The sequence below is a fragment of the Prinia subflava genome, chromosome 12 (assembly GCF_021018805.1).
Source record: "Prinia subflava isolate CZ2003 ecotype Zambia chromosome 12, Cam_Psub_1.2, whole genome shotgun sequence".
NCBI lineage: Eukaryota > Metazoa > Chordata > Aves > Passeriformes > Cisticolidae > Prinia > Prinia subflava.
This window is the reverse complement of record NC_086258.1, coordinates 5,201,987-5,223,900: the sequence shown is the minus strand read 5'-3', so window position 1 is coordinate 5,223,900 and position 21,914 is coordinate 5,201,987. Positions and strand designations below refer to the sequence as shown.

Sequence of the window (21,914 nt, the reverse complement as noted above, 5' to 3'; positions counted from 1 at the left end):
AGCCTAGAAACCTCCCTGTTAGGGAGTTTTACCCTGAAAAAGGCCATGACAGTGAGAAACTGCTTGGCAAGAAAGGGCTTGGTTGGACTTTCCAAGGATACAAATTGATTTAACTGCCCATTTCTGGATCCTGGAAAGGAAAGTTGATACTAACAGAGAACTAAGGTCTTTGCTGCATTAGCAGAATCAACCAAGCCTTTTTTCCAGAGGAACTTCAGGCAAAAGCACATGGAAAGTCAGAAGGGTTTAAATGCCACAGAGTCATCTCAGCCAAGGGGACACGGTCACTAGTCCTGCAGCAAATCAGGCAGTGACAATATGGGGCAAAGGAATGTGTCACCTGTGTCACAGAGACAAAACAATCTGTGAGATTTATCTATGATCAATAACAAAACAATATATGGTGGTGCTGGTTGCTACCTTTCAGCTTGAAAACTGTTAGCAGTTTTCAAAATAGCCAAATAAGTGTTATTTTGTTTGAGGTAGTCTGGGTTCATTCTGTGCCTGGTTTCGTATCAGTCCTAATCTCTGTGTCCCAGAATCATGCTCGGGCTGGGGTGGGCTGCCCTGTGAGCCCCTTCCAGGGATGTCCCTGCTGTCCAAGGCTGTGGATCTGCACCCTCTGCTGCAGGAGCAGCCTGGAGCCAGCTCTGATCAGCTCCAGCACCACTAACCCGCTGTCCTTTGGCTCCCGGGTCGCCAGGGCTCCCTGGAAGTCCTGTTCCTCCCGGTGATCCTCGCCTCCCAGTTTGGCCAGTCTGTCCAGGCAATCCTCTTTCACCCTAAAAATAACAGAATTCAAGTAATTCCAAAGGACAGGGGCTAAATATACCAGCACTCTGATGAAATAGCCATAGATGGAAGGCTGGAAGGGATGGCTCATTGGGATAAGGATTGTGTTCCAGCAGGGGATGCCCCAGGTCTGCTGAGGCAGGTGGTTCAGGAGGCACAGGGGACACCAGGGCTATGTCCCCTCCTGGGCTGCCCACAGAGCAGGAGCCTCAGCAGAGCTGTCCCACCTGCACGGGGATAGAGAGAGAGAGGGGCTCAAACATCTTCTCTCTGCACTTCCTACATTCTCTGTCTGCCCTGCAGTTTCCCATAATCTCTTCCCCCCGCAGGCTGGCAATTGATGATTAATTCATGGAAAATGCTGAAGGCATGCCAAGGGCAGGACTTCACTCCAGAGGCTGCAAAGCCAACATTTCCCCCTGCATTAACTCTACAGCTTCAGTCCAGAGAGGTCCTTCTGCCACCCAGCTCTGCTCTCCCCCTTGCCAAGGGCCAGCAGCAGCACAAACTCCAGCTGCTCAATCTGGGGCAGACTGAGAGAGAGCAGCAAAGGCAGGGAGAGCCTGGGATGGTGGGACAGCCAGAAAAGGGGCAACAAATTCGCCTGCAGGCAGGGTGTGAGTGTGACAAGGACACAGAGCCTGTCAGCCACCTCCTGTTGTACTGCCCAAGGCAGCTGGAGGGCAGCAAGTGACAGATCAAGGGCCATGTGCTACGGAGCCCTAATTTAAATCAGATCCCAGAGCCTGTCCAAACCCAGCTGGAGTCTTCCTATTTACGGAGTCTTTCTACAAACGACTGAATTGCTGTGGGTCCAGTTTAGATCCCGTGGTGAGCCTGGATCAGGACAAGAACCAGGAAGAAACCCCAGGGTCACAAAAGCAGCTTGTCCCTGCTTCCACCCAGCGTGATGTCCAAGCCCTTACTGGCTCCAGTCATTCTAATCCAGTAAATATGCTGAAAACCAAGCAGCACAAATTCCCCTCCAGCAGTCTGGGTCTTGCAGAGCAGCTAGAACACCTGAATATCCCATGGAATTGTCCATTCTGGACATCCTACAGGCAGGCTGTAGCAGTTCCTCTGCAACTTCTCCCTGTTTTTTCTACCCAGGTTTCTAATGACAGAAGACTCAGGTGTTTTTAGTGTCAGGATGTGTGCCTGCAGGCTCTGAGCTCCTTTGGTAAAGGAGGAAAAGTCTCTGGGACATTCAGCTGCTGTGGACACCAGGAAAATGGATGCAGGGATGGATGGATGAGAAGAAAGATCTACAGAGCCTCTAGCTAAATGAAAGATGGCAGTAGGAACTGAGACTACATTAGACCTTGGAGTTCAAGCTCAGAGGCATTAGGCTCACAGACTGGATCACTCACAGCAGCATCTTGGGGAGTGAGGAACTCACCTTGAATCCTGGTGGTCCCTGGGCCCCTGGGAGTCCTGGCACGCCGGGGTTCCCTCTCTTGCCTGACATCCCGGTCACACCTTCTTCCCCATCGTCACCCTGCTCTCCCTAGAAAAGGAACACACAAGAGGTTATGAAACAAACCCCTTTCCCCTTCTGCACAGCTCCTGGGGGCACAGGGGAGTGGTGGGATTCTGCAAGAGGGGGACAGGTTTGCAGGGGGGGTTTGCAGATGTGGGCAGAGCTCTGTGCATGCGAGTGTCTGTCAGGCTACAAACCCCACACCATTTACAGATCTGGTCATGCAAAGGCAGCTGCTGCAAGTGACATGTGAAGGAGCTCCACTCTGGGTCCATGTACACTGGAATATCCATAGCTGGTCACACAGTTTGTCCCGTGCCACCTCTCAGTTTTCCAGCCCAAGGTTGGGTTTGCTGTGGGTGCCACAAGGCTGCAGCTGAGGCTTACCAGCACCCCGGGCATGCCGTCCTTCCCGGGCACGCCGTCCACTCCAGGGGCACCCTCCTGGCCCTGCCTTCCCACCACTCCTCGAGGACCTGGTAGGCCAACGATGCCCTAAAATCACAAACGTGTTAGAGAAGGAGCTCCCAGACAGCATTTCCTGGGGCAGAAAACTGAATTTTCACCTACCGGTGAGCCTCTGCTCCCTGCACTGCCCTGTGCTCCTTGCTTTCCTTTTTGACCCTGCAAGCAAAGAAAAGAAAGATCTAAAATTGCAGCAGTTCTAGCACAGCTCCACTTGGGCCTGTGACTTCAGGGTGTGCTTCTGGATAATGACTGGAAAGAGTTTTATAAAAGGGAGATTTATAAAGTCAGTTGCTCCAGTGCTGGGGAATGAGCTGCTATTTGGTTTTATTACGGGTGATTCCTCGTATGTCTCAAGAGTTCTAGGGCAGGAATGAATAGCTAGAAGGCAAGGACCTGCATTTTTCCTAACACAGAGCAGATGAGGACAAATAAAGCAGGATGAACTCGAGGGAGGACTTGGTACACTGGCAAACATTAGAACAAGATGCTAAAAACCTGAGTCCTCCATCAGTTCACTGACAGCAAACCCAGTGAGTCCTCTGAGGGTGTTCAGGGAGGACTTCTCTCTGACAAGTAACTATTTTGGAAAGTCAATGGAAATTAAAAAAGGTGTCTTCTGTCTGAAATTTGCAATGCTGCTTTGTGAATAAAGGCAGAAAAGAAATACTCCTGAGGTTTATTAGCTGTAAAAAGGATTAATTTGTGCAGAATGAATGGAAAACTCAGTCTCATCACCTTCACTAGGGCTCTCTTAGTGAGGTCATGTACTGAAGCACTTTTAAATTGAAGAACTCATTTTCTGTGCATTGTTTCTCCATCTGCAGAGGGCCAGGCTGGCCAGCTACATGAAAGAAATATTCCTGGGGGTGCATCCCCTGCTATTCATTAGACCCAAGGGCAGTTCCACATTGTCCATCGATGGGCAGAATTTATTTATCTTATCACCTGGTACACTTCTTGCCAAGAAGACTAAAAATTATCTTCTGGCATTACCCCCAGCAGGGTCAGATTAAAAACCCTGACATCTGCCAAGAGAGAGCAGGAATTTGCTGAGTGTTGAGGTCACATACTTATGTTTTAGCAAATAAAGTCCCTGGTCTGTGAGAGTAATTAGCAAGCTGTCATTACAGCCAGATGTGGAGGTAGGAGTAGGTATGAAGTGCCCCAATGAACCCTGAAGGAACCATGTGTCCTGGGTTTTCCTGCTCAATAAGGACAAGAAGTTAGAGGGATTGTTCTAAGAAATGACCCCGTGGATAAAGGACTCCAAAACCCAGAAGGTTTCAAGCCAGAAAAGTTTATGGTTCAAATGAAAGGGAGAGACTCTTGCCTGGCTCAGCCCTCCTTGGGGATGGACGAGGCAGCTGTGGCTGCAGACAGCACAAACAGGGCATGGGAAAGAGACACAGCCCATGGCAGGGACTAAAGACCTGCCCAAGAGTCACCATCGTGCTGGAGCTGGAATTGTCTTCATCTGCTCCAGTCCCACAAAGCCAACAAACCACTGGGCTTGGACACCCAAATGTTTTCAGCCCTCCCACAAGGATCTCCACAGCCTTTCAAGGCACAGACCATAGGCAAAAATCCCACATGCTGGGCAAAACCATGAGAGTTCTCTTAATTAGAGATTTTCTTTAAACTTGGGACACTGTAAATCCACCCTGCTGAAACCTACCACATCACCTTTGGATCCCTTTGCTCCTGGCTTGCCTGGTGATCCAGGATCCCCCTACAAAACACAAACAAGAAAAATCTGCTTAAAATTCTCTTCTGGCAGTCTCTTGCATGAAGTACAAAGAACAGCATTTTTTGTGCCCTAGTAACACTGACAGTATGGAAATAATTCAGGAAAAATGCCTGTACTCAGACAGGCCCCTGGGGAAAAAGGAGCAAGGAACTGTCTCCAGAGAGCATTTAACAGGGTGTCAATTGGAGAAGAAGCAACTCTGCCCCCACTTGGGTGGTGCCTCTATTTGTGGAAATCATTCACCAAATTCCAGATGGGGAGCAGTGCTGGGCAGTGGGCAGGAAGGAGCCTGTGTGCAGAAAGTGTGTGCAGAAGGAGCAGTTTGCACAGTGCTGGTGCCACCTCCCTTTTGCACACTGCAGCCCTTGCCTTGGTTTCACCTGGGGCTCAGGTGTTAGAAAACTGCCTGTGCAGTAAAGCAGGGAGGGTATTTCACTGCTCTCTTCACCACCACACCCATCTCAGCCTTCTCTCCTGGCCAGCCAGGTTGGGTTTTTTTGTCTGTGTTTGTGTCAGTGGCAATTTCTGGACTAACAGCTAATAAAAGGACTCCCTGCAGAGATCTCCTTTCTCAGCTTGTTTTTGAGCCATGTCTCTAATGGACCTTTACTAAAGACAATCCAAAGTTCCTGATTCCATCTGAATCATCTGAGGGGCTACCAACCCCCAAATAAATTCCATTCACTGGGGAATGCAGCAGCTCTAATCATTTCTGGGCCATATAACAGACAACTACCATTTTAATCCCAAAATAGAATCTGTTGTTCTTCCCAACATCCTTACAAAGAGTGGGAATTGATTCAACTTTATTTCCCAATACGAACGACATTTAATGTGCTGCTGCACTCACAGTTGCAATAGTCACACATAAAGATCAGATGCTACTGTATATATCAAGGGAATAAAAAGTCTTTCCTTTGAGTTTGGATTTAATTTAGTCTTTCACAAAGTCGTGCACTAGTTTGAGAGGAAACAACTTGCAAGTAGAATAACATGGTCTCACCTCACACTGGACCAGCAGCACATCAAATGGATCATTTCCATGCAGACCCTTCCACTGTCATTGTCATCTCCCACCAGCAATCTCCCAAGATTTCTAGTCCCTCATCATTCAGAAAGGATGGTTTTGGAAACAGGCACTGGGACTGCTCCCTGTTTTTGTCACCCATTTGTTAGTCTCAAATGTGGCTCAAAATGCCCATTCCATGGCAGATGGAAATGCCCACATTCCACAGCCCACCACACACTCCTACTGCAGCCCTTCCCACCTCCCTGTTTTTCCTGTGCCTGGGGCACTGGGTACCTTACAGGAAAGCAGCATCTCTTACCGGTAAGCCTTGCTGCCCAGGTTTTCCTCTTTCTCCATCAAGCCCTTCCTGACCCTTAAATAAAAAACAGAGAGGGAATATATCTTTGTTCTTTTGTGGCAATGAGAAAGAAAAATGAGTGTAATGTGATTTAAGGGGCAGAAGAAGACACATGTGTCTGCATTCTGCTGATATAGGAATGGTGATGTTGTGGGCAGTGCCCATGCTCCCGTGGAAATGCTTTGGAAAGAAAAACTGCTCATCACCAGCTCAGCAGCAAAGGTGTTCTCATCCCAAAATACACACAGCACTAATGGAAGTGAAGAGTTGGAGACGAATTCAAAACCTTCTGTAAATTACTCTAAAGGGTCACTCTGACCAGGTGCATTTGAATGGAGATAACAATTCATGGAGCCTTTGCAGACCAGCCCCAGTCAGCTGAAAACATCCTGCAAAGAGGGTATGAGGAGCACAGCAGGATCATTCATAGCCCTGGTTTTGCTTTTGAGAGAAATCCTGCAAAGATTTTGGAAGTCTCTAAATCTTAAAGTTCACAAATCTTCCCATGGAAGAATCTACGGCCACGAGCACATCAGTCTTGAAATTTGTCCAGCACTGACACGGACTCTCTTGCACAAACTCTGTCTAGGATGTCTCCTTGATAATCACAGAGACCTGTGCAAAAAATCCTGCTCATTCTTTTAGCCTCACTCAGGCAGGTGCAGGGCAGGGTGAGGTGCTTTCTTGCCTTCAGCAATGTTTTCACTGCTTTAGGTAAAGACATTTGAATTATTCCTTGTCTGAATCACAGCCGTGGCAGGTTAGGAACAGGGACTGCTGGGCAATTCTGTGGGCTGATGTGGACTGGGAGCACTTCCCCAAGGCAAACATTTTTGACTCATGCATTTGGAATAAGACTCACAGGATAACCAGTGTCTCCAGGCTCCCCTCTGTCACCTCTGTCACCAACAGGGCCCTATGAGAGCACAACAAAGACTTGAGGTGGGTGTAAACAAGCTGTCACCTGCAAAATGTCAGTGGCTGGTGCATGTTCTACAAGTAAGGCAGCAACCCAACTAATCCAGACACAAAAATCACTCCAGGATTGATTAGAGAAGGGATTTAACATCTTACTCTGTCTCCAGGTGGTCCCTGTGGGCCTTCTACCTTCCCGTCATCACCTTGTTGTCCCTGTGAATAGAATGTTAGTATTAATATAAACAGCAGATTTTACAGCAGATGCTTCTGTACAGACCCAGTCCAGTCCTTCCATATCATGGGAAGTCAGAGCCTCTGTTGAATTTACTCCCTTTTCATCTGAAGAAAGACTAAACAATTTTTTTTGCTGTTTGTTTCACTGACTCTTCACATTGCTTTCCTGATTTCTGGTGGTTGTTTTTGCCTGGTCTAACTCTCCTCCTTAAGTAACCAGGTGCAAAGGGTTATTTTCAACAACTCCTCAAACTGAACAAGCAGGATGTAATTACGACAACATGGGAAATAGCTCTCTGCCTCTGAATTTTATTGCTGACAGTTGAACCAAACTCTTTAATCAGGCATTTCCCCACCCTCGCTGAGTGCTGTCTGGGCTGTCGTGGGAGCACGGGTGGTCTGGATGGGCTCCTTGGTTGTGTGCCACCCTTGTGGGCTTGTTTTGCCATCAGCCAGGTGAGCCAGCCTCTTACACACTCCTCTCCTTGCAGGGATGCTCCGCAGCACGAGCTCAGAGCTCATGGTTTGGCTGGTGGATAACATCACCCGTCTTATTTATGACTGAGGTCTCTCTAAAACATCCTCAGAGAGATCCCTTAAGACCTAACAGAGACACTATCCTTTTAAATTCTGTTGTGAAAGTCACGCAGGGTCACAATGTCCTGTTTTCTCTGGAGTCTAGCTCAGAGATGGCTGTTTCTCTGCTCCCCATGGAAGAATGCTGGATTCCAGCTCCTCCAGTTTTTGGCTACTCCATAGCAATCTCTGGCACTTTGGCTCCTTAGGATGAACATGTCTCAGAGCTCCTTTGATGCAGTTTGGGGGGTTCTGGCACAGTGGAGCTGCTGTATTGGAGGTGCTTGGGTGCTCCAAGAAGCCTTGAACATCCAAATCTCCAAAGATTGCAGAGCCAAGTTTTTCACAGACTTGTGTAATTCTACAAGGGCTACACCAGCCCTTTCTGGTGTATTTACAATTCTCTTTGCCGTTCTCTTTGGGCTACTCTCCTGTTGGAGTTGCAGCTGCTGATAGTAAGGACACCTGGGGAATTTCTTGGTGAGCCTGCCTGCCTCTGAGAGAAACTTGGGTGGCAGAGAGGAGAGGGGGGAAGCAAACCCTCACAGGCTCTGCTGAGGGTTTCCAGTGCTACTGAACTTGCTGCTGGAAGCCAGCAGCAAAATACCTGGCAACTGGTTTGCTTTCTAGCCACTATCTAAGGAATGTTGACTAGAATGGAAACAAAGCCACCATTTCCAAACTCTCAGGGAAAAATAAACTCATCCCAGTGTGTCTGTTACTATGCAGAGGTGTTGGCACTGACTGCTTTTTCCCAAGCAGGATGTGCCCACCTTTGCCACTTGGGAGCTGAGCTGAGTGTGATGAACCCAGAGAAAGCTCCTCATTCTGCGGACCCTTGAAGAGCATCAGCACTCACAGACTTTCTCCCCACTGTGGCTTTGTTTCTCCTTGAGGCCAATCCCCACCTCGTTCTCTGTCTCCTGCCTGAGAAAATCCTGCAGCCTGGTCAGCTCTAGGACTGTGAAACCGAGCTCCTCCAGAGCTTCCTGGTGCCTCAGCTGCTTGAGAGAGAGATGAAAGGTCTGCGCTAATTCTTCGGAAAGTTGCAGTGAAAAAAGTTAGAGTAAAGGGCAGCAAAGTAAACATGTTAGGATACAAATGGAAAATGCATGGAGAAGAAGGGAAGGCTTGTTGTTGTTGGCTCCTGTCCCAAAGTGAGATACACCAGTTTGTAATTTTTAAAAGGATCCCATCTGGACTGCTTTAAGCAGCTGCCAAGAGCAGGCGTCTGCTCTGAGCAAGGCCTCTTTGAGGAGCTGCAAATGTATGAAATGTGGTGGAGTAGCTGGCTGGGATGGCACAAGGGACCAGAATTCCACAGCAGTGCCTCTCACCAAACCACTTTCTTCTCTGAGAAAGGGAAGACCTTCCCCACCATTACATCCTCCTCCTCCTTCAGCACGGCTCCATTTACCATGTTACTTAAGGCTCACAGAGCATTCACGGTCCCACTTCCATTTTCTCTCTATTTCTCACTTTCAGGCTTCCATTCTTGTGTTCACACACTTGTGAGAGGTTACAGATGTCTGGAGGGAAGGAATCTGTCTGTCTTTAGGCTGGGATCCAGGCAACTCTTAGGAGATGAGGGAGGGTGGGTAGGAACACTTAGATGGAAGATTTTGTGGAGCACCTGGATGCTGCAGGAAACGGTGCTGGAGGCTCAGTACATGATTTTGTGCTCTCCTGGTTCAGCATCTCCTTCTTCTGGTGTCAGCAGACCCACTGGCCTTCCAGGAGAACATGAGTGAGGAGATCCAGCTGTCAGTGGTCATTAACAGAGCTGACTGCTCCTAGCAGCGTTCATTGGACACTTTGGTGGCTTCATCAGGCATCAGCTTGGATACTTGCATGTAGAATTAGTTTATCATAACAGTGCTGTGCTCTTTTGACACCAGATCCACTCATGGAGTGCTCTTCTAGTGTCCTTTTGCAGAGCAACATCTTGTTGGTGAAGTGCAAAATGCTCCACTGAGCACTTCACATGAATGATTTGGGGATCATTTCCTACTGAAATTAAAGGAGCTTTCAAGATGGCAACTTCAGATGTTTTCAAATAAAACTACAGCTGCAATTTAGGCAATAGACATACATATCTGCACATCTCAATGGCTGCAGGGTCAATGGCTGACCTTGCTTTTGCTAGTCACAACTCATGACTTTTTGCTCAAGATGCTCAAGATTGAACAGTGGAATTGTAAGAAGTCTCTAGAGCAAGTTCTGAGCTGACAATGTGCCTGGTCATGAGCTCTCACATCATCCTGGGCTGGTTGTGCTTGTCTAACACTTGCCAGGAAGTTCAGCAAGGCAGCAGTGGAGATAGGGAGCAGCAGGAACATCACCAGCTGTTCCTCCATGGATGTGTTTCAGCAGCAGGAAATGAGAGAAGAAGCATTGACCATTGGCAATGATCACCGTTCAGTCCCAAAGCAAAATTTCTGAGGTGTGTTAATGTCCTAGTGGAACCAAGAGCTTGTCCTGTGCCTCAGTGGTTCCTGGGTTGGAATCTTCAGGCAGAGCATGGTGTGAACAGGGTATCCTGACACCAGGAGCCTGAGCTGAAGGGCAACTCCTTATAAACTCATTTTATAAGCAATGAAACTCCTCTCTGCACTACAGCTGCCCTCCCAGCTGTGTGCAGGGGCAAGGCTGAATGCTCTCCTGGTGATGGGGAGTAGAAAATGAGCAGAAAGAGTTCATGCATCTCTCCTCTTCCTGGGGACCTCACGACTGACCAGACTCTGTCAGCATCATTGCACACCAAGGGAGAATCACAGAATGTTTGTGTTGAGAGGGACCTTAAAGCCCATCTTGTTCCACTCCTTGCCATGGGCAGGGACATCTTCTACCAGACCAGGTTGCTCCAAACTCCATCCAACCTGGCCTTGGACATTTCCAGGGACAGGGCAGCCCAGCCCTGTGCCAGTGCTTTACCACCCTCTGAGCAGAGAACTCCTGACACCTAACCAAAACCTTTACACTTTTGTTTTAAAAGCATCCCCCCTTGTCCTATCACTGCCCATTGTGGGAAGCTGCTCCCCTCTTTCAGACAACCCCTTTAAGAACTGGAAGGTCACAATGAGCTCTCCCCAGAGCCTTCTGCAGCCAGATCTCGGGAGGGAGGGAGGGAGCATCTCTGGGAAGGCATGTGAGGGACACCATCAGCTCTGGGAGCGCCAGGCAGCCCTGGAGCCGGCAGGAAACCATTAAAGCGTGAGTCACTGCTCCAGCCCGAGCTGGTTATGGCTGTGCTGACTCGGCAAAAGGGGAAAGCACCGGGGAAAGGGCTCTGAGTCAGGCAGCTGCAGCCAGCGGGCTGTGGAGGGGCACAGGGAACACGGAGAGGAGAAGCGCCGGGAGCTGAAGATCGGCTCGTTCGTGCAGGGAGTTATTCTGACCTGATCACAGAAAGCTGCCAGGCTGATTGCTTTTGGCTTGGGGATTGAGCTGTGTTCCTGCAGATGCAGGAAAAACACCTCCCCAGGGCTCAGGTTGGCTGGCTCGGCCTCTGGCACAAGGGCACCTGGTGCCTGGTGGCACTGGTGTCCCAGCACTGACTGGCACAGGCAAGGCTGCAGCTTTGAGGGGCTGTGTGGTGCAGGAGGCTCCTCTGCCACAGGGTGAGGAGAGTGCAGATGGCACGGGAGTCACAGCAGTGGGACAATTGTCTCATTCAAGGGGGAATGAATGGCCAAACCCCCCGACCTTACCTTTTCCCCCTTTGGCCCTGGTGGTCCAATGGGCCCCGGTGGTCCTGCATGTCCCTGTGGAGAGCAGACAGCACGTGAGGAGGCAGGACAGAGCTGTGGGCTCACAGCCCTCCCTGGTTCCCTGCCAGAGCTCAGAGCCCTGGGTGGTGCACACCAGCTTTGGAGGTGGTGCACATGGAGACTTGACAAAGAACTAAACTCGAGGTCAGAAATACATCACATTTCAAGAACAATTTGCATGCTGGAGTGGCAGTTTTGTTGCGTTTAAGAACAGATAAAAGCTGGGGGATAGAAATAAAACCCTTACCTGGTAACCCTTTAAGCCTGGGTCCCCTTGAGCACCCATCCTCCCTGGAGCTCCCTGGAGAGGCAAAGACAGAGGGACTGAGAGAGCAGCCCATGGTGTTAGCAGGACACGAGGATGCTCTGGGCTCAAGGCAAAGCTCAGCACCCTGTGGGAGTGTGGCCAGTCCTTCTCTATCAGCAGAACCATCACTCCATCACTCATCTGCCACTGCTCTGAGATATCCCCACTGTTCCTAGTTCATAAATAACTCCTGATTTTACACTAAGTTCTATCAGATAGAGTACAAGAAGTTTCCTAACCAGCCTGTAATGCACAAGAGGTACTTTTACACACCACTGCTGTCCCAATGCATTTGTCTCTTGTGCCTAAAGCAAATCAACTTTCTCCCCTCTCTGCCATACCATGGCTGTTCTCTCTGGAAGCCTCACCTTCAGTACCCAGCTCAAACCCTTTCCCATGCTATGTTTTTTTCTTGCTCCAAGTGTTTTAGATAAGTAGATCAAGAGTGGGTGTAGAAACAGGGCAGAAATCCAAGGCAGAGTTCCTTGTAACAACACAGCTCGACTTGGAAGCAGCTCTTGCCATGAGTGTGCAGTCTCAAAGGGGAAGATCTTAGCAAAAAATAGCTTATCAGCTCACTCAGCTGAGGAAAAATCCCCAATATTTCAGCAATCTCAGCCTATCTGGGGAGTTGTGAAGAATGGCCTTGATGCAACGTGAGCTGGGCTCACGGGGCACCAACCCAACCACCCCTATGGGCTCTCCCTCTGCTGCTTGGAACAAGGGCTAAGATCTTTTGGCCAATAAACAGCGTTTTCCATCTAACAGCATTTCCCTCTCGGTGCCCTGAGGCCTCTGCTGGGCTCCCTGCTCCATTCAGGCCCGTGCCCACCACTGCCAGTCGGGTTTCTCTGTGTGGAGTTCAACCATTTGCAGAGCTCTTCTCACCATCGGTCCCAGGGTACCTCGGGATCCTTTAGGGCCTCGGTTCCCCTTCGGCCCCGGCTTCCCTGGGGATCCCATCTCGCCGAGCTGCCCCTGGTAGCCTTTGCTGCCCTGCAGAGCAAGGACACTGACATCAGTGCAGGACACAACTCCTTCTGCAGGAAAATATCTGAGATGAGTAATGCAAGGGAGAGCCACAGGCTGTGGTGTTTTCAGAACAAGATGTTCCTACCTTCTGGCCAGGCTTGCCCTTTTCCCCCTGTTTTCCAGGTTTCCCTTCTGGTCCCTGGAAGAGGAAAAAAAAAAAAAAAAAAGGCTGTTGGAATGGGAAAGCAAAGAAGTGGCATCCCAACCAGCCACTCCCAAACAATTCCCTAGCACACACAAACCTGAGAGCATCCTCACCCACCCATGGGGGCCGACAAGGAGGCCAGGAAGTTGTGCAGGTCAGACCACAATCTACAGGTGCTACAGCTGGGCTATGGCTGAGTTTGGCCTTTAGCTGCTCCAACACATGGAGGAAAACTCATGGCTTAAAGGTGGGAAGATCTTTGTGCTCAGGTGACTATTGGGCAACACAGCTGAAAGGTGATACTGTGACAATTTTGATGATGGTGGCTTTAAAATCGCACCTTCAAGACAGGTGGGTCATGGAAAACTGGCATCAGATGTGTCCATCTGTCTCACATGGTGCAAAAGAAGGATCTCCAGAAGTGCACCTACCCAGCCTCTGCTACAGAATGGGCTGAAATGTGGAAAACACATTTACCCTGATTCCCACAAAAGATTTCCTCTGGTTCGCACCTGAGCTGCCATCTCTGCACCACTACTCTACCAACAGTTGTATCCTTCATCAACTTTGGCACTAAATTAGGTATCAACACTTTTTATACAGTTTTAGGACCTTACCAATAGAACCATTGATTCCACAGCACCTCTCCTTATTTTTACCTTGTGAAAACAGGCAATGGTTTCATTCTCTATCCACCTACCATGCACAACCTCCTGCTCGCAGTGAAAACCCCCTCCCAATGCCTCTATATTAATGCCACACACAGAAACCACAATCTACTGATCAGGCTTCTAGAAATGCAGTGGGATGCAAAGCTTCAGGTGGGAGCCACGGCAAGCAGAGACAGGAATGCTGAGCTGCTTTCAGAACCCAGTGTGGGTGCAGAACCTGCTGCCCCTCCTTGCACCCACACCACAGAAATGTGCTGTGATGAGCAGCTAAATACAGCAGCCTCTCCCTAGGGACCTCAGGGAGCTCATTTTTTCCATTGTTTGACCCTGTTGGCTGCAAGGGAGACAGAGTATTTTAAATTTGACAGAGAGAAGCAAAAAGTAGAACTGAAGAAAATAACTCATGTTTTTTTGGCAATTGTGACAAACTTTTCAACAGCATCTCCACACCAGCACCACATCTGTCCCTCTGCTCCCCCACCTCCCAGCTAAGAAGGTATAATTTTCACCATGGTTGGTGTTGCAGTCTCAGCTGAATAAAAGCAACTTAGAGAGTGAGACATATCAGGGGCTTTTCACTCTGATCTGAAACATGGGCCTCAGAAGTGCCTGCTCTGAACACAAAGGAGCAATTCAGACTTATCCCAACCCTAAAGGATTGTGCCAGTTCCCCTCCCCAGGGGGAACAGCTCCATTTTACCTAAGTCAAACATTTCAGGAGTTCACCTTGCCAACACCATTAGGCTTCACAAAGGGCAGGTCCCTGCTGAGGAGCACATGAGCCTTGCTCTGTGTCTCTTCCACACTGCTCAGGCTTTTTTTTTGTGTGTGCTATTTTTTGCTGCCCCTTTCCAAGGGATCACTTTTGGAACTGCTTTCCCACAGATGCCGAGCAGCCGCAGTAGATGCTGGGTGCCAAGGCTCCAGCATCACCCCCATGATTTACACTTCTGACAGGAGTACAGAGAAATCCTCACTAATGAAAGCATCAGAAATGGGCAGACCCTTCCAGCTCTGCAGCAGCTCACTGTGGCTCCTGGTACTCAGCACCTGAGGCACAGCAACTCCCACAGCTCCTGCTCTGCAGCAGTGCCCTGGCACATTGTGGCTTAAAAATTCGGAGAGGGAGTTGTGGAATCCCTCACAAAACTTTACTGACAAAACAAGAGGTGACCGAATAAAGAGACAACTGGGGTTTTTAATCAGTTGCACAGTGTTTTTCCATCAGTCTCCCTGGACTGTGCTTTAAGAGCTTGTGGAAGCACAAGCAGTAGATATGTCCTGCAGATGGAAGAAAGTCCATTTAAAGCTACATCTGTTCCTAGCCCAGTGATGGCCAAGCCCTTGGTCTTCTCCAGCAGAGTAGTTTTGCACACTCAGATGTGCTCCTGGAACTGCAGTGCTGTGGCAGCTCATGAAACAAAGATTTCCATGCAAAGGTTCCATCCCCAGGCTGAGAATGTGATATATTGTCTGTAAAAAATGCAGATACCAGTACACTGATGAGATACACTCTTTATCACTGAGCAGGGCAGCTCCTGTTCATGGGGAGGTCATGAGGATCTCAAAGCTACTTCAGAAGAGTCTGAAGTACAGCCTGGCTCCCTCTACCAGGATACATCTCCCATGGAAGTTTCATGACAGAAACTTGATTCTACCTTGCACTGGAAAATGTCTTTGTTTTTTGAGAATAAAGTTTAGGCTTTAAATTTTCCCATCTGAGACACAAAATTTCCACACTGCTCCTAAAATCTGCCAGCATTCAAGTTCCTGCTTGCACTTGCCATCATGAAGTACAAATAAAGGGGCAAGAGTCATCCGAGAGAGGGTAAACAACAAAAACCAAACTTTGACAGTCCAAGTCCTGCTTGCAAAAATGAGCTCAATCCACAGTGGGCCTGTGCCATGTACAAACAGTTTCTCAAACTTTCCCAGGGTTCCCTCAGCCTGTCTTTTCCCTTGGTGGTGGATGTGAACACAGATATGGGCTCCAATAAACTCCCTGTACCATTTTCCCTTAGTGACGCATTGGCCTCACGGAGCAGGGATGTTCATCTGCTCCAGCTGGGGTGCAGCTCTTTCCCCATTGCTGAAGAAAAAAACATTGGCAGCATCACCAGCTCCTGTCAGTGACAGTGAGAAGAGCTGTCACTCACAGGAAGCCATGGAGACCTTGTTCCAAGCCTCCCTTGCTGTTCTTGACTCTCATCCACTGGTTAAGAGCTTGGCTGGCATAAAAAAATGGGTCAAACCACGCTGGCGACACCAGCGGCAGAGACGTGGCTCTGATTTTGATTTACTGAGTCACCTCCTCGAGAGGAATAAGCTCTATCAGTCAGGGATATTTCTGTGCTCTCCCAGCACGCTTTCTAGGACTTTGGCCAGCAAGCTCTGCTGGTGAGTGGGAAGCCTACCATGTGTCTGATTTTCCTGGATATGCTTTCTCCAACTGCGCAGGAATTCTGCCCAGATGAATTTAGAGGCAGTTCAACACTTGTCTGGGGTTCCCAGATATGTGATATCTCTACTTGTGATGATCCAGATGTGGTTGCTGTTGCAATCCCAGATGTTCCCAGGGCACATAGGCAGGGGTTTGCACAGTTCCCAGAAATCACTGCACTGCCACACTCCACGCATTGCACAGGGGAGAAAAAGCCCAGCAACAACTTTGGTAGCCTTCGAAAATAGTCCCATCATTTTTCTCTCCATTCTTCTGACTCATCTGTCCAGGGATGAAAAAAATCAGGGGCAGGACAGGAAAAAAAAAAAAAAAGGATAAAAATAAAACTCAATGAGATCATATCTTCATCCAGGCTCTCCCCAAAGTACATCGGGGATGCAGCACCTTTTGGTACCTCTTTCACTGCAATGTGAAGTTCCTAAGGTTCCTAGGATTTCTTCTCTCTTTAGCAGAGATAGGAGTGAGGGCAGATGATGTACAAAAGCCAGCACATCAAAATAATGAAATCCAAGTTCCCTCTGCTGGACTCACATCAGTTGGGTCACTGTGCCAAGGCACTGAACACTCCATGCTTTTGTTCCTGGGGTTTGTACACGTTTTGTTGCATGCTTTGGGTTACTGGTTTGCTGAGAAAATACATCTTCTTTCCAAGCTTCTTCCATCAGTGGAACTATTTTTAAATGGTGATTTCTCTTTATATGCCGCATTCTTCACTAGAGAAGCATATCAATACCTCCAGATGATGATGGTGTTTGTGACCAGGGACAGTGGAAAGTAGCAATTTTATTAAGTTACATACCTTCAGCTATGCCAAAATATCCAAGGAAAGCAAAAAAAAAAAAAAAAAAAAAAAAAAATATATAGTCTTAGGTCTAGCATATTTAAAATTTCACTGTCATCTTCAGTAAGGACACAGATTTACCAGGATTTTTTTTAGTGTAGCCATAGATATTCCCCTAAGGGAAAGAAGAATGGTTTATTTTCCAATGCAAATTGGTTAATTTTTAAAGAAAAAGAAAAAGAGACTTCCAGCTGCTGATGGCCTTGACAGAAAAGTCAGATCTATTGCCCAGCACAACAGCAACATTTAGTGGGAGCAAATAGATGAGCAGCTCAGCTTTAAATTCTCCAGACATCAACAGTTGAAATCTATGTTCTGACAACAACATCCAGAAAAACAAAACAAGGAAGTTGAATGAACTGCAGAGAGATATGCCCTGAACAGAGCCAAACAACAAACAGGGCTAAAATCCTGACCCAAGCTTCCCCACACCCAGGGATGCTCCTGCTGCAGGCAATGGGTCGGGGAAGTGGTAACAGAGATGTGACTCACCCATCCTGCTTTGGCTCTTGGCATTCCAGAGGGCAAATATGTTCCTGCCTTCCTTGCAGCACAGCACAGGAAGGAAACTCTCCAGGGCACAGAACTGGTGGGAGAGCTTCCCAAAGCTTGCCTCAGGCTGCTGTGGAGCAGGAGCATATTTTCAAACTATTTTTTTTTGTGTGTGTGTCATTGAGTGAAGGTCTGAGGTCACTCCTCCCTCCTAAAAATGAGGCAGGAAGAAACAGAACCACCAGAATACAGCTACTGAGCAAAGGAAAAAAGTGACATAGTGACAGAGAAAAAAAAAAGTGATAGTTTGAGGCACTGGATGAAAAAAGGGCAGGAAAACTAAAAGCAGCAATAAAGGTAGGAAGCATGAACCATAGGATGACCATGCCCATATTGTCCAGGCCCAGCCAGTGAGCTCATTTAAAGGGAAATGAAAAAGCCCCATATAATTTCCTACTGCTCAGCAATGTCTCCATATGAGAACCTCTACTTAATAAACTTTGATCGAGAGAAGCCTCCCCCCATGGAGGACAGTTCACAAGCACTCAGGAAATTAGTGGGATTATTTAGGCCGGGCATTTGAAGACATAAATGTTTTGGATTTATAAGAAACACATTTCATAATCACTCTGCCTAGCAGTAGTCTGGAAGGGGAGGAGACAAGGGCAGCAGCTCCTGAATGAGTATGGGGAAAGAAGAAAGACTCAACTGTTCTCGAGAAGAAAGACCTGATTGTGCTGGGAGGTTCAGAGGGTTTCACTGGGAGCACTGGGAAGTGATGGGCTCTTGGGCTGCTTGTGGAAACCCGAGTGGGGAGTGCAGGTAGAGCTGGCTGGATGTGCTCAAAGAAACAGCAAAGTGGGGAAATGCTATGAAAAGGTCTTGGATGGCAAGACTGCAGCCAGAGTCGCTGTAACTTTGCTTTCAGCTGAGCTCCTCTGCTTAAAATGGGAATCCAACCCAAAATTGTGTATCCTGAACTCTCTGCTTAAGAGCAGACTCTTATCTGTATGCAGCTGTTGCTCTGAAACTTGCTGCTTTTGGTTTTGTGGAGGACGAGACCTATTTAACTTGATTTTCCTAAGCAGTCACAGTGTAAGGCAGCAGAGACTTATGCACAGAGCAGTGCTGTGTGCTCTGAGCTGCTCTGGTTCAGTCTGATAGCTCTGAACTGCCACTAATTTGTTGTTTCTGGGAAAATCCTTTTTTCCCCACTCTCTTTGCCTCTACTTCCTCATCTCTAAGAAAGCACAGGAGACAAAGGTGCCACTAAAACATTTGATGGATGAGTGGGAAGTGTAGGAAAAGTGCAAGGCCTCATCCCCACTGAGCTGGGAAGCTTTCATACACAATGAAACAAAAATGCTCCAAAGAAAAGAACAGAGAGAGCACCTGGGCAGCACAACTCTGACTGACACTCCCCCAGACACTAAGGGTTAATATTTTCCTTCTGAGGGACAAAGATGCCCTGGGGTTGTGGAAGAGGAGGGGAATGAAATCCTCTCTTGCAATAAGGAGGGGAATCTTGGAGCAACTGCCCAAAAAGTGTGTCTCCTTCGTCTGAGTCAGGAAAGAAACCGTGCCAAGTTGATGGGATTTATTTCAAATTCTGGCTCATTTTGACTCCTATTAACTCTAAACAAAGACCAGCTGGGATCAGCCTGCCTTCCCCAGCAGCAGAGCCTGCGAGGGCCAGAGAGCAGCCTCAGTGCTGCAGGCAGCGCTTCCCTCGGGGCTGGGAAAGCTCTGTGATTCCCTGTAGGATGCACAGGGCTCACAGGCAACCCTGGTCTGCTCCAAAGGTTTCAGTGGGTTTGGTGGGCTGAGTCACAGAGAGCAGAATAGCAAAAAAGGGGGAAGAAGTCTCAAACAATAATATCACCCAAAGAACAAAATCCAGCATGTGCCTCTTGATTTAGGGGGGTGTTCAGAAAAGGCTGACCCTGTGGCCTCCAGCACTGATTAACAAAACAGGAAGAGAAGCTGATTGCAGCTATGGGCAGAGGTGCCCAGGAATGATCATGCTGCTTCTAGAAGGGGAAGAGATTCCCAGAAGAGAATCCCAGGCCTGTGGCTCCTCTGCTCTGCCTCTTGGTCTCATACTCCTCCAAGCAGAGGTTTTCAGCATGTTCGACTGCATTTCTGAGCAACTTTATTCCCTTTGGTTTTTGATGCAGGACAAACACCTGCCTATGGCTTTCCTGGGTGTTGGTCTGCACGAGTAATGAAACTCCAGGGCTGTAACTCAAGGACACACCAGGGCCAAGTGCAAACACCTTCAGCTCTGGAAACTGGGCTCCAGTGTAGGAACTGGCCCTGCTGATAGAGCAGCTGCTGGAAGGGACAGGCTGTGGGGCAGGGGTCTGGCCTGTTGTGATCTCCTGGGCCCCCTCTGCCACTGCCTGACCTCCTGCACAAGCCACTTCACCATCCTGTGCATCTACTCCTAACACATAGTTCAAGGGCAGGATTTGGAGTAACACTACTCACTCCCTAAGATTAAGGGTGTGAGGATCTCCCTGGTACCACTGACACACTGCCCTCCCCTGCACACCAAACCTGGTGTTCTCCATTCCTTCCTCTGCTCAGAGGGTGACCCCACACCCTCTAGCTGGGGGAGTTCAAGAAATTTCTTTCAAGTAATTACTCCACAGACAGCCCATGGTCCAGGGCACAACACCCAGCTTTTCCAGGAAACAACAACTCAGCACACTATCAAAAAAAGCAAAACCCATACATTTCTGCATGGAGAGCAGAGATTAAAACCAGTGGTGACTCCAGGATTGTCCTTTGTAGCCTCAGAGTTTTCAGGGAGCTGAATGCCCTGGATGTGGTGCTGCCAGCTGTGGCTGAGCTCATGCACATGCAGTGAATGGCTGGATTCAGCAAGAGCAGAGCGAGGCGCTTTGTTGCAGAAAACCTTTGAATCATGTTTTCAGTGGCAGGAAACAGAAAAGAACAAAGAGAAAAAAACACTCTGGGACAAATTCTGCTCTAAGTAATGTTTGGACAACTTAGTACAAGAGCAATGTGTCGGATGAGAAGAGGCTCCTGCTCTGCCCTGGCATGGCAGAGCCCAGAGAGCAGCCCCATCTCAGCATGGCACTGCTGCAGCAGCTCTGCTAGCTCAGAGCAGAAGGTCCATCCTGGCCAGCAAGTCCTCCTTCCACTTCAGGACTGTAGCCTGTAGATGAGAGAGGGACAAAAATGTGATGGGGAGGATCCTCAGGACACCATCCAGAGCTGTGTGTGGGGTTGCTGCTGCTCTGGGGAGCGACCACAGCACCAGAGCCAAGAGCCACGAGTTCACTCCATGCTCTGCACTGGGCTGGAGAGTGGCTTGATCCTGTGAATTCCCTCAAAAAACCTTCTCAGCTCTCCAATCCAGCCCAGCCGTGTCACTCTACCCTCCTGAAGAGCAAATGAAAGGACTTTGGACCTCGTTGCACCAGAGCAAAAGGATTTACAGCCCTTCAAGCTCTTCTGGGCTGATGGTGCACATCTGCATGCCACAGCAGGGCCGGCAAATGCAGCAAGATCTTCTCTGATGTAATTGTTTATGGCAATTTAGATAATTGGAGTGTCTGGCTCAAAGCTTTCTGAGTCCTGACATGGCTTGAATGACACTGCAGATAGGATTTCAGGTTCAAGTTGAAGTGGAAAGAACTCGACTGCCAGTTTTGCTGAACAATGAGGGAATTTCTAGTTTCAGAGCATGTTGTATTTCAGTACTTCCAGGCTCTCCAATTGCTTTCCTGGAACTGTAAACCCCTTGCTATCAGATGTCTGCCGTGTATGGCAACCAGCATGTTACAAAAACCACAGTGCAGAGCCGCAGAGCGCAGCTGGAATCCCATCACCTCCCGCTGCCAACTGGCCTGGGCCTTCCTCAGCCACTGCTGGATCTGTCATCCTCCCAGGGAAGGGCTGGAATGCCACATCTTCTGTCACTGCAGAGGAGAAGCAGCAGAGGGAAGCACTTTTTGGGGGAAGAGGTTGCTCTCAAGGCCCACTCGCCTGTGACCAGGTTGTTGGTGGCACAGCAGTGACTTCAACCTCTGGCTTTTACCATCCTCTGATGCAATGAGCAGCTCTGATGGGCACTCAGATCCTTTGTGAATGCAGGTTACTCTCCAGGGATGTTCTCTGTGTGTTCCAGGCACTGTTCCCTCACAGCCTTACAGATGAGCAGATAAATTATCTTCTTATTTTGGCAAACCACACCATGACACTTGCCCTGCTGATGGATTCCTTGCCAGACTTTGCCAGGCTGTTGTACTTCCAGTGTCCTCACACACTGAGGAGAAGAACCTTGTGCTGCCTTGCCCATACAAAAGTCTGGATTTCCAGCCAGTCTCTTTGAAGGCAGATGCCCAAACAGTCCCTGGTGCTCTGCAAGGGGAAGGGATTTTCAGCCTTTTGTTGTTCAAACCAGAGGCCAAATGGCCACGTTCAGAAGGGAGCCAAGGTCAAGTGAAGGCAGCAAGTTTGTGTTAGAAGACAGAAACCACTGGGAGGAGATAATATGTGGGCGAGCAGCTCAGCAAAGGTACTCATCTCTGGAAATTCCAACTGGATCTTGCACTGGTGCTCCAATTTCTCTCTTATGGCCA

The 21,914-nt window shown here is 48.6% G+C and overlaps 1 protein-coding gene across 3 annotated transcripts in view; it reads right to left on the bottom strand.

The window, feature by feature from the left end:
• Positions 1-21,914, bottom strand: part of COL27A1 (collagen type XXVII alpha 1 chain) — a 138,311-nt gene that overhangs the window by 7,414 nt on the left and 108,983 nt on the right. For all 3 annotated transcript variants that reach the window (XM_063410124.1, XM_063410121.1, XM_063410123.1), the window contains 12 exons: positions 12,777-12,830; positions 12,548-12,655; positions 11,600-11,653; positions 11,293-11,346; positions 6,929-6,985; positions 6,717-6,770; positions 5,816-5,869; positions 4,416-4,469; positions 2,843-2,896; positions 2,660-2,767; positions 2,192-2,299; positions 675-782 (listed from right to left, as the gene is read on the bottom strand). In XM_063410124.1, coding sequence (XP_063266194.1) covers positions 675-782; positions 2,192-2,299; positions 2,660-2,767; positions 2,843-2,896; positions 4,416-4,469; positions 5,816-5,869; positions 6,717-6,770; positions 6,929-6,985; positions 11,293-11,346; positions 11,600-11,653; positions 12,548-12,655; positions 12,777-12,830 — 867 coding nt within the window. The remainder of the gene's footprint in view (positions 1-674; positions 783-2,191; positions 2,300-2,659; positions 2,768-2,842; positions 2,897-4,415; positions 4,470-5,815; positions 5,870-6,716; positions 6,771-6,928; positions 6,986-11,292; positions 11,347-11,599; positions 11,654-12,547; positions 12,656-12,776; positions 12,831-21,914) is intronic.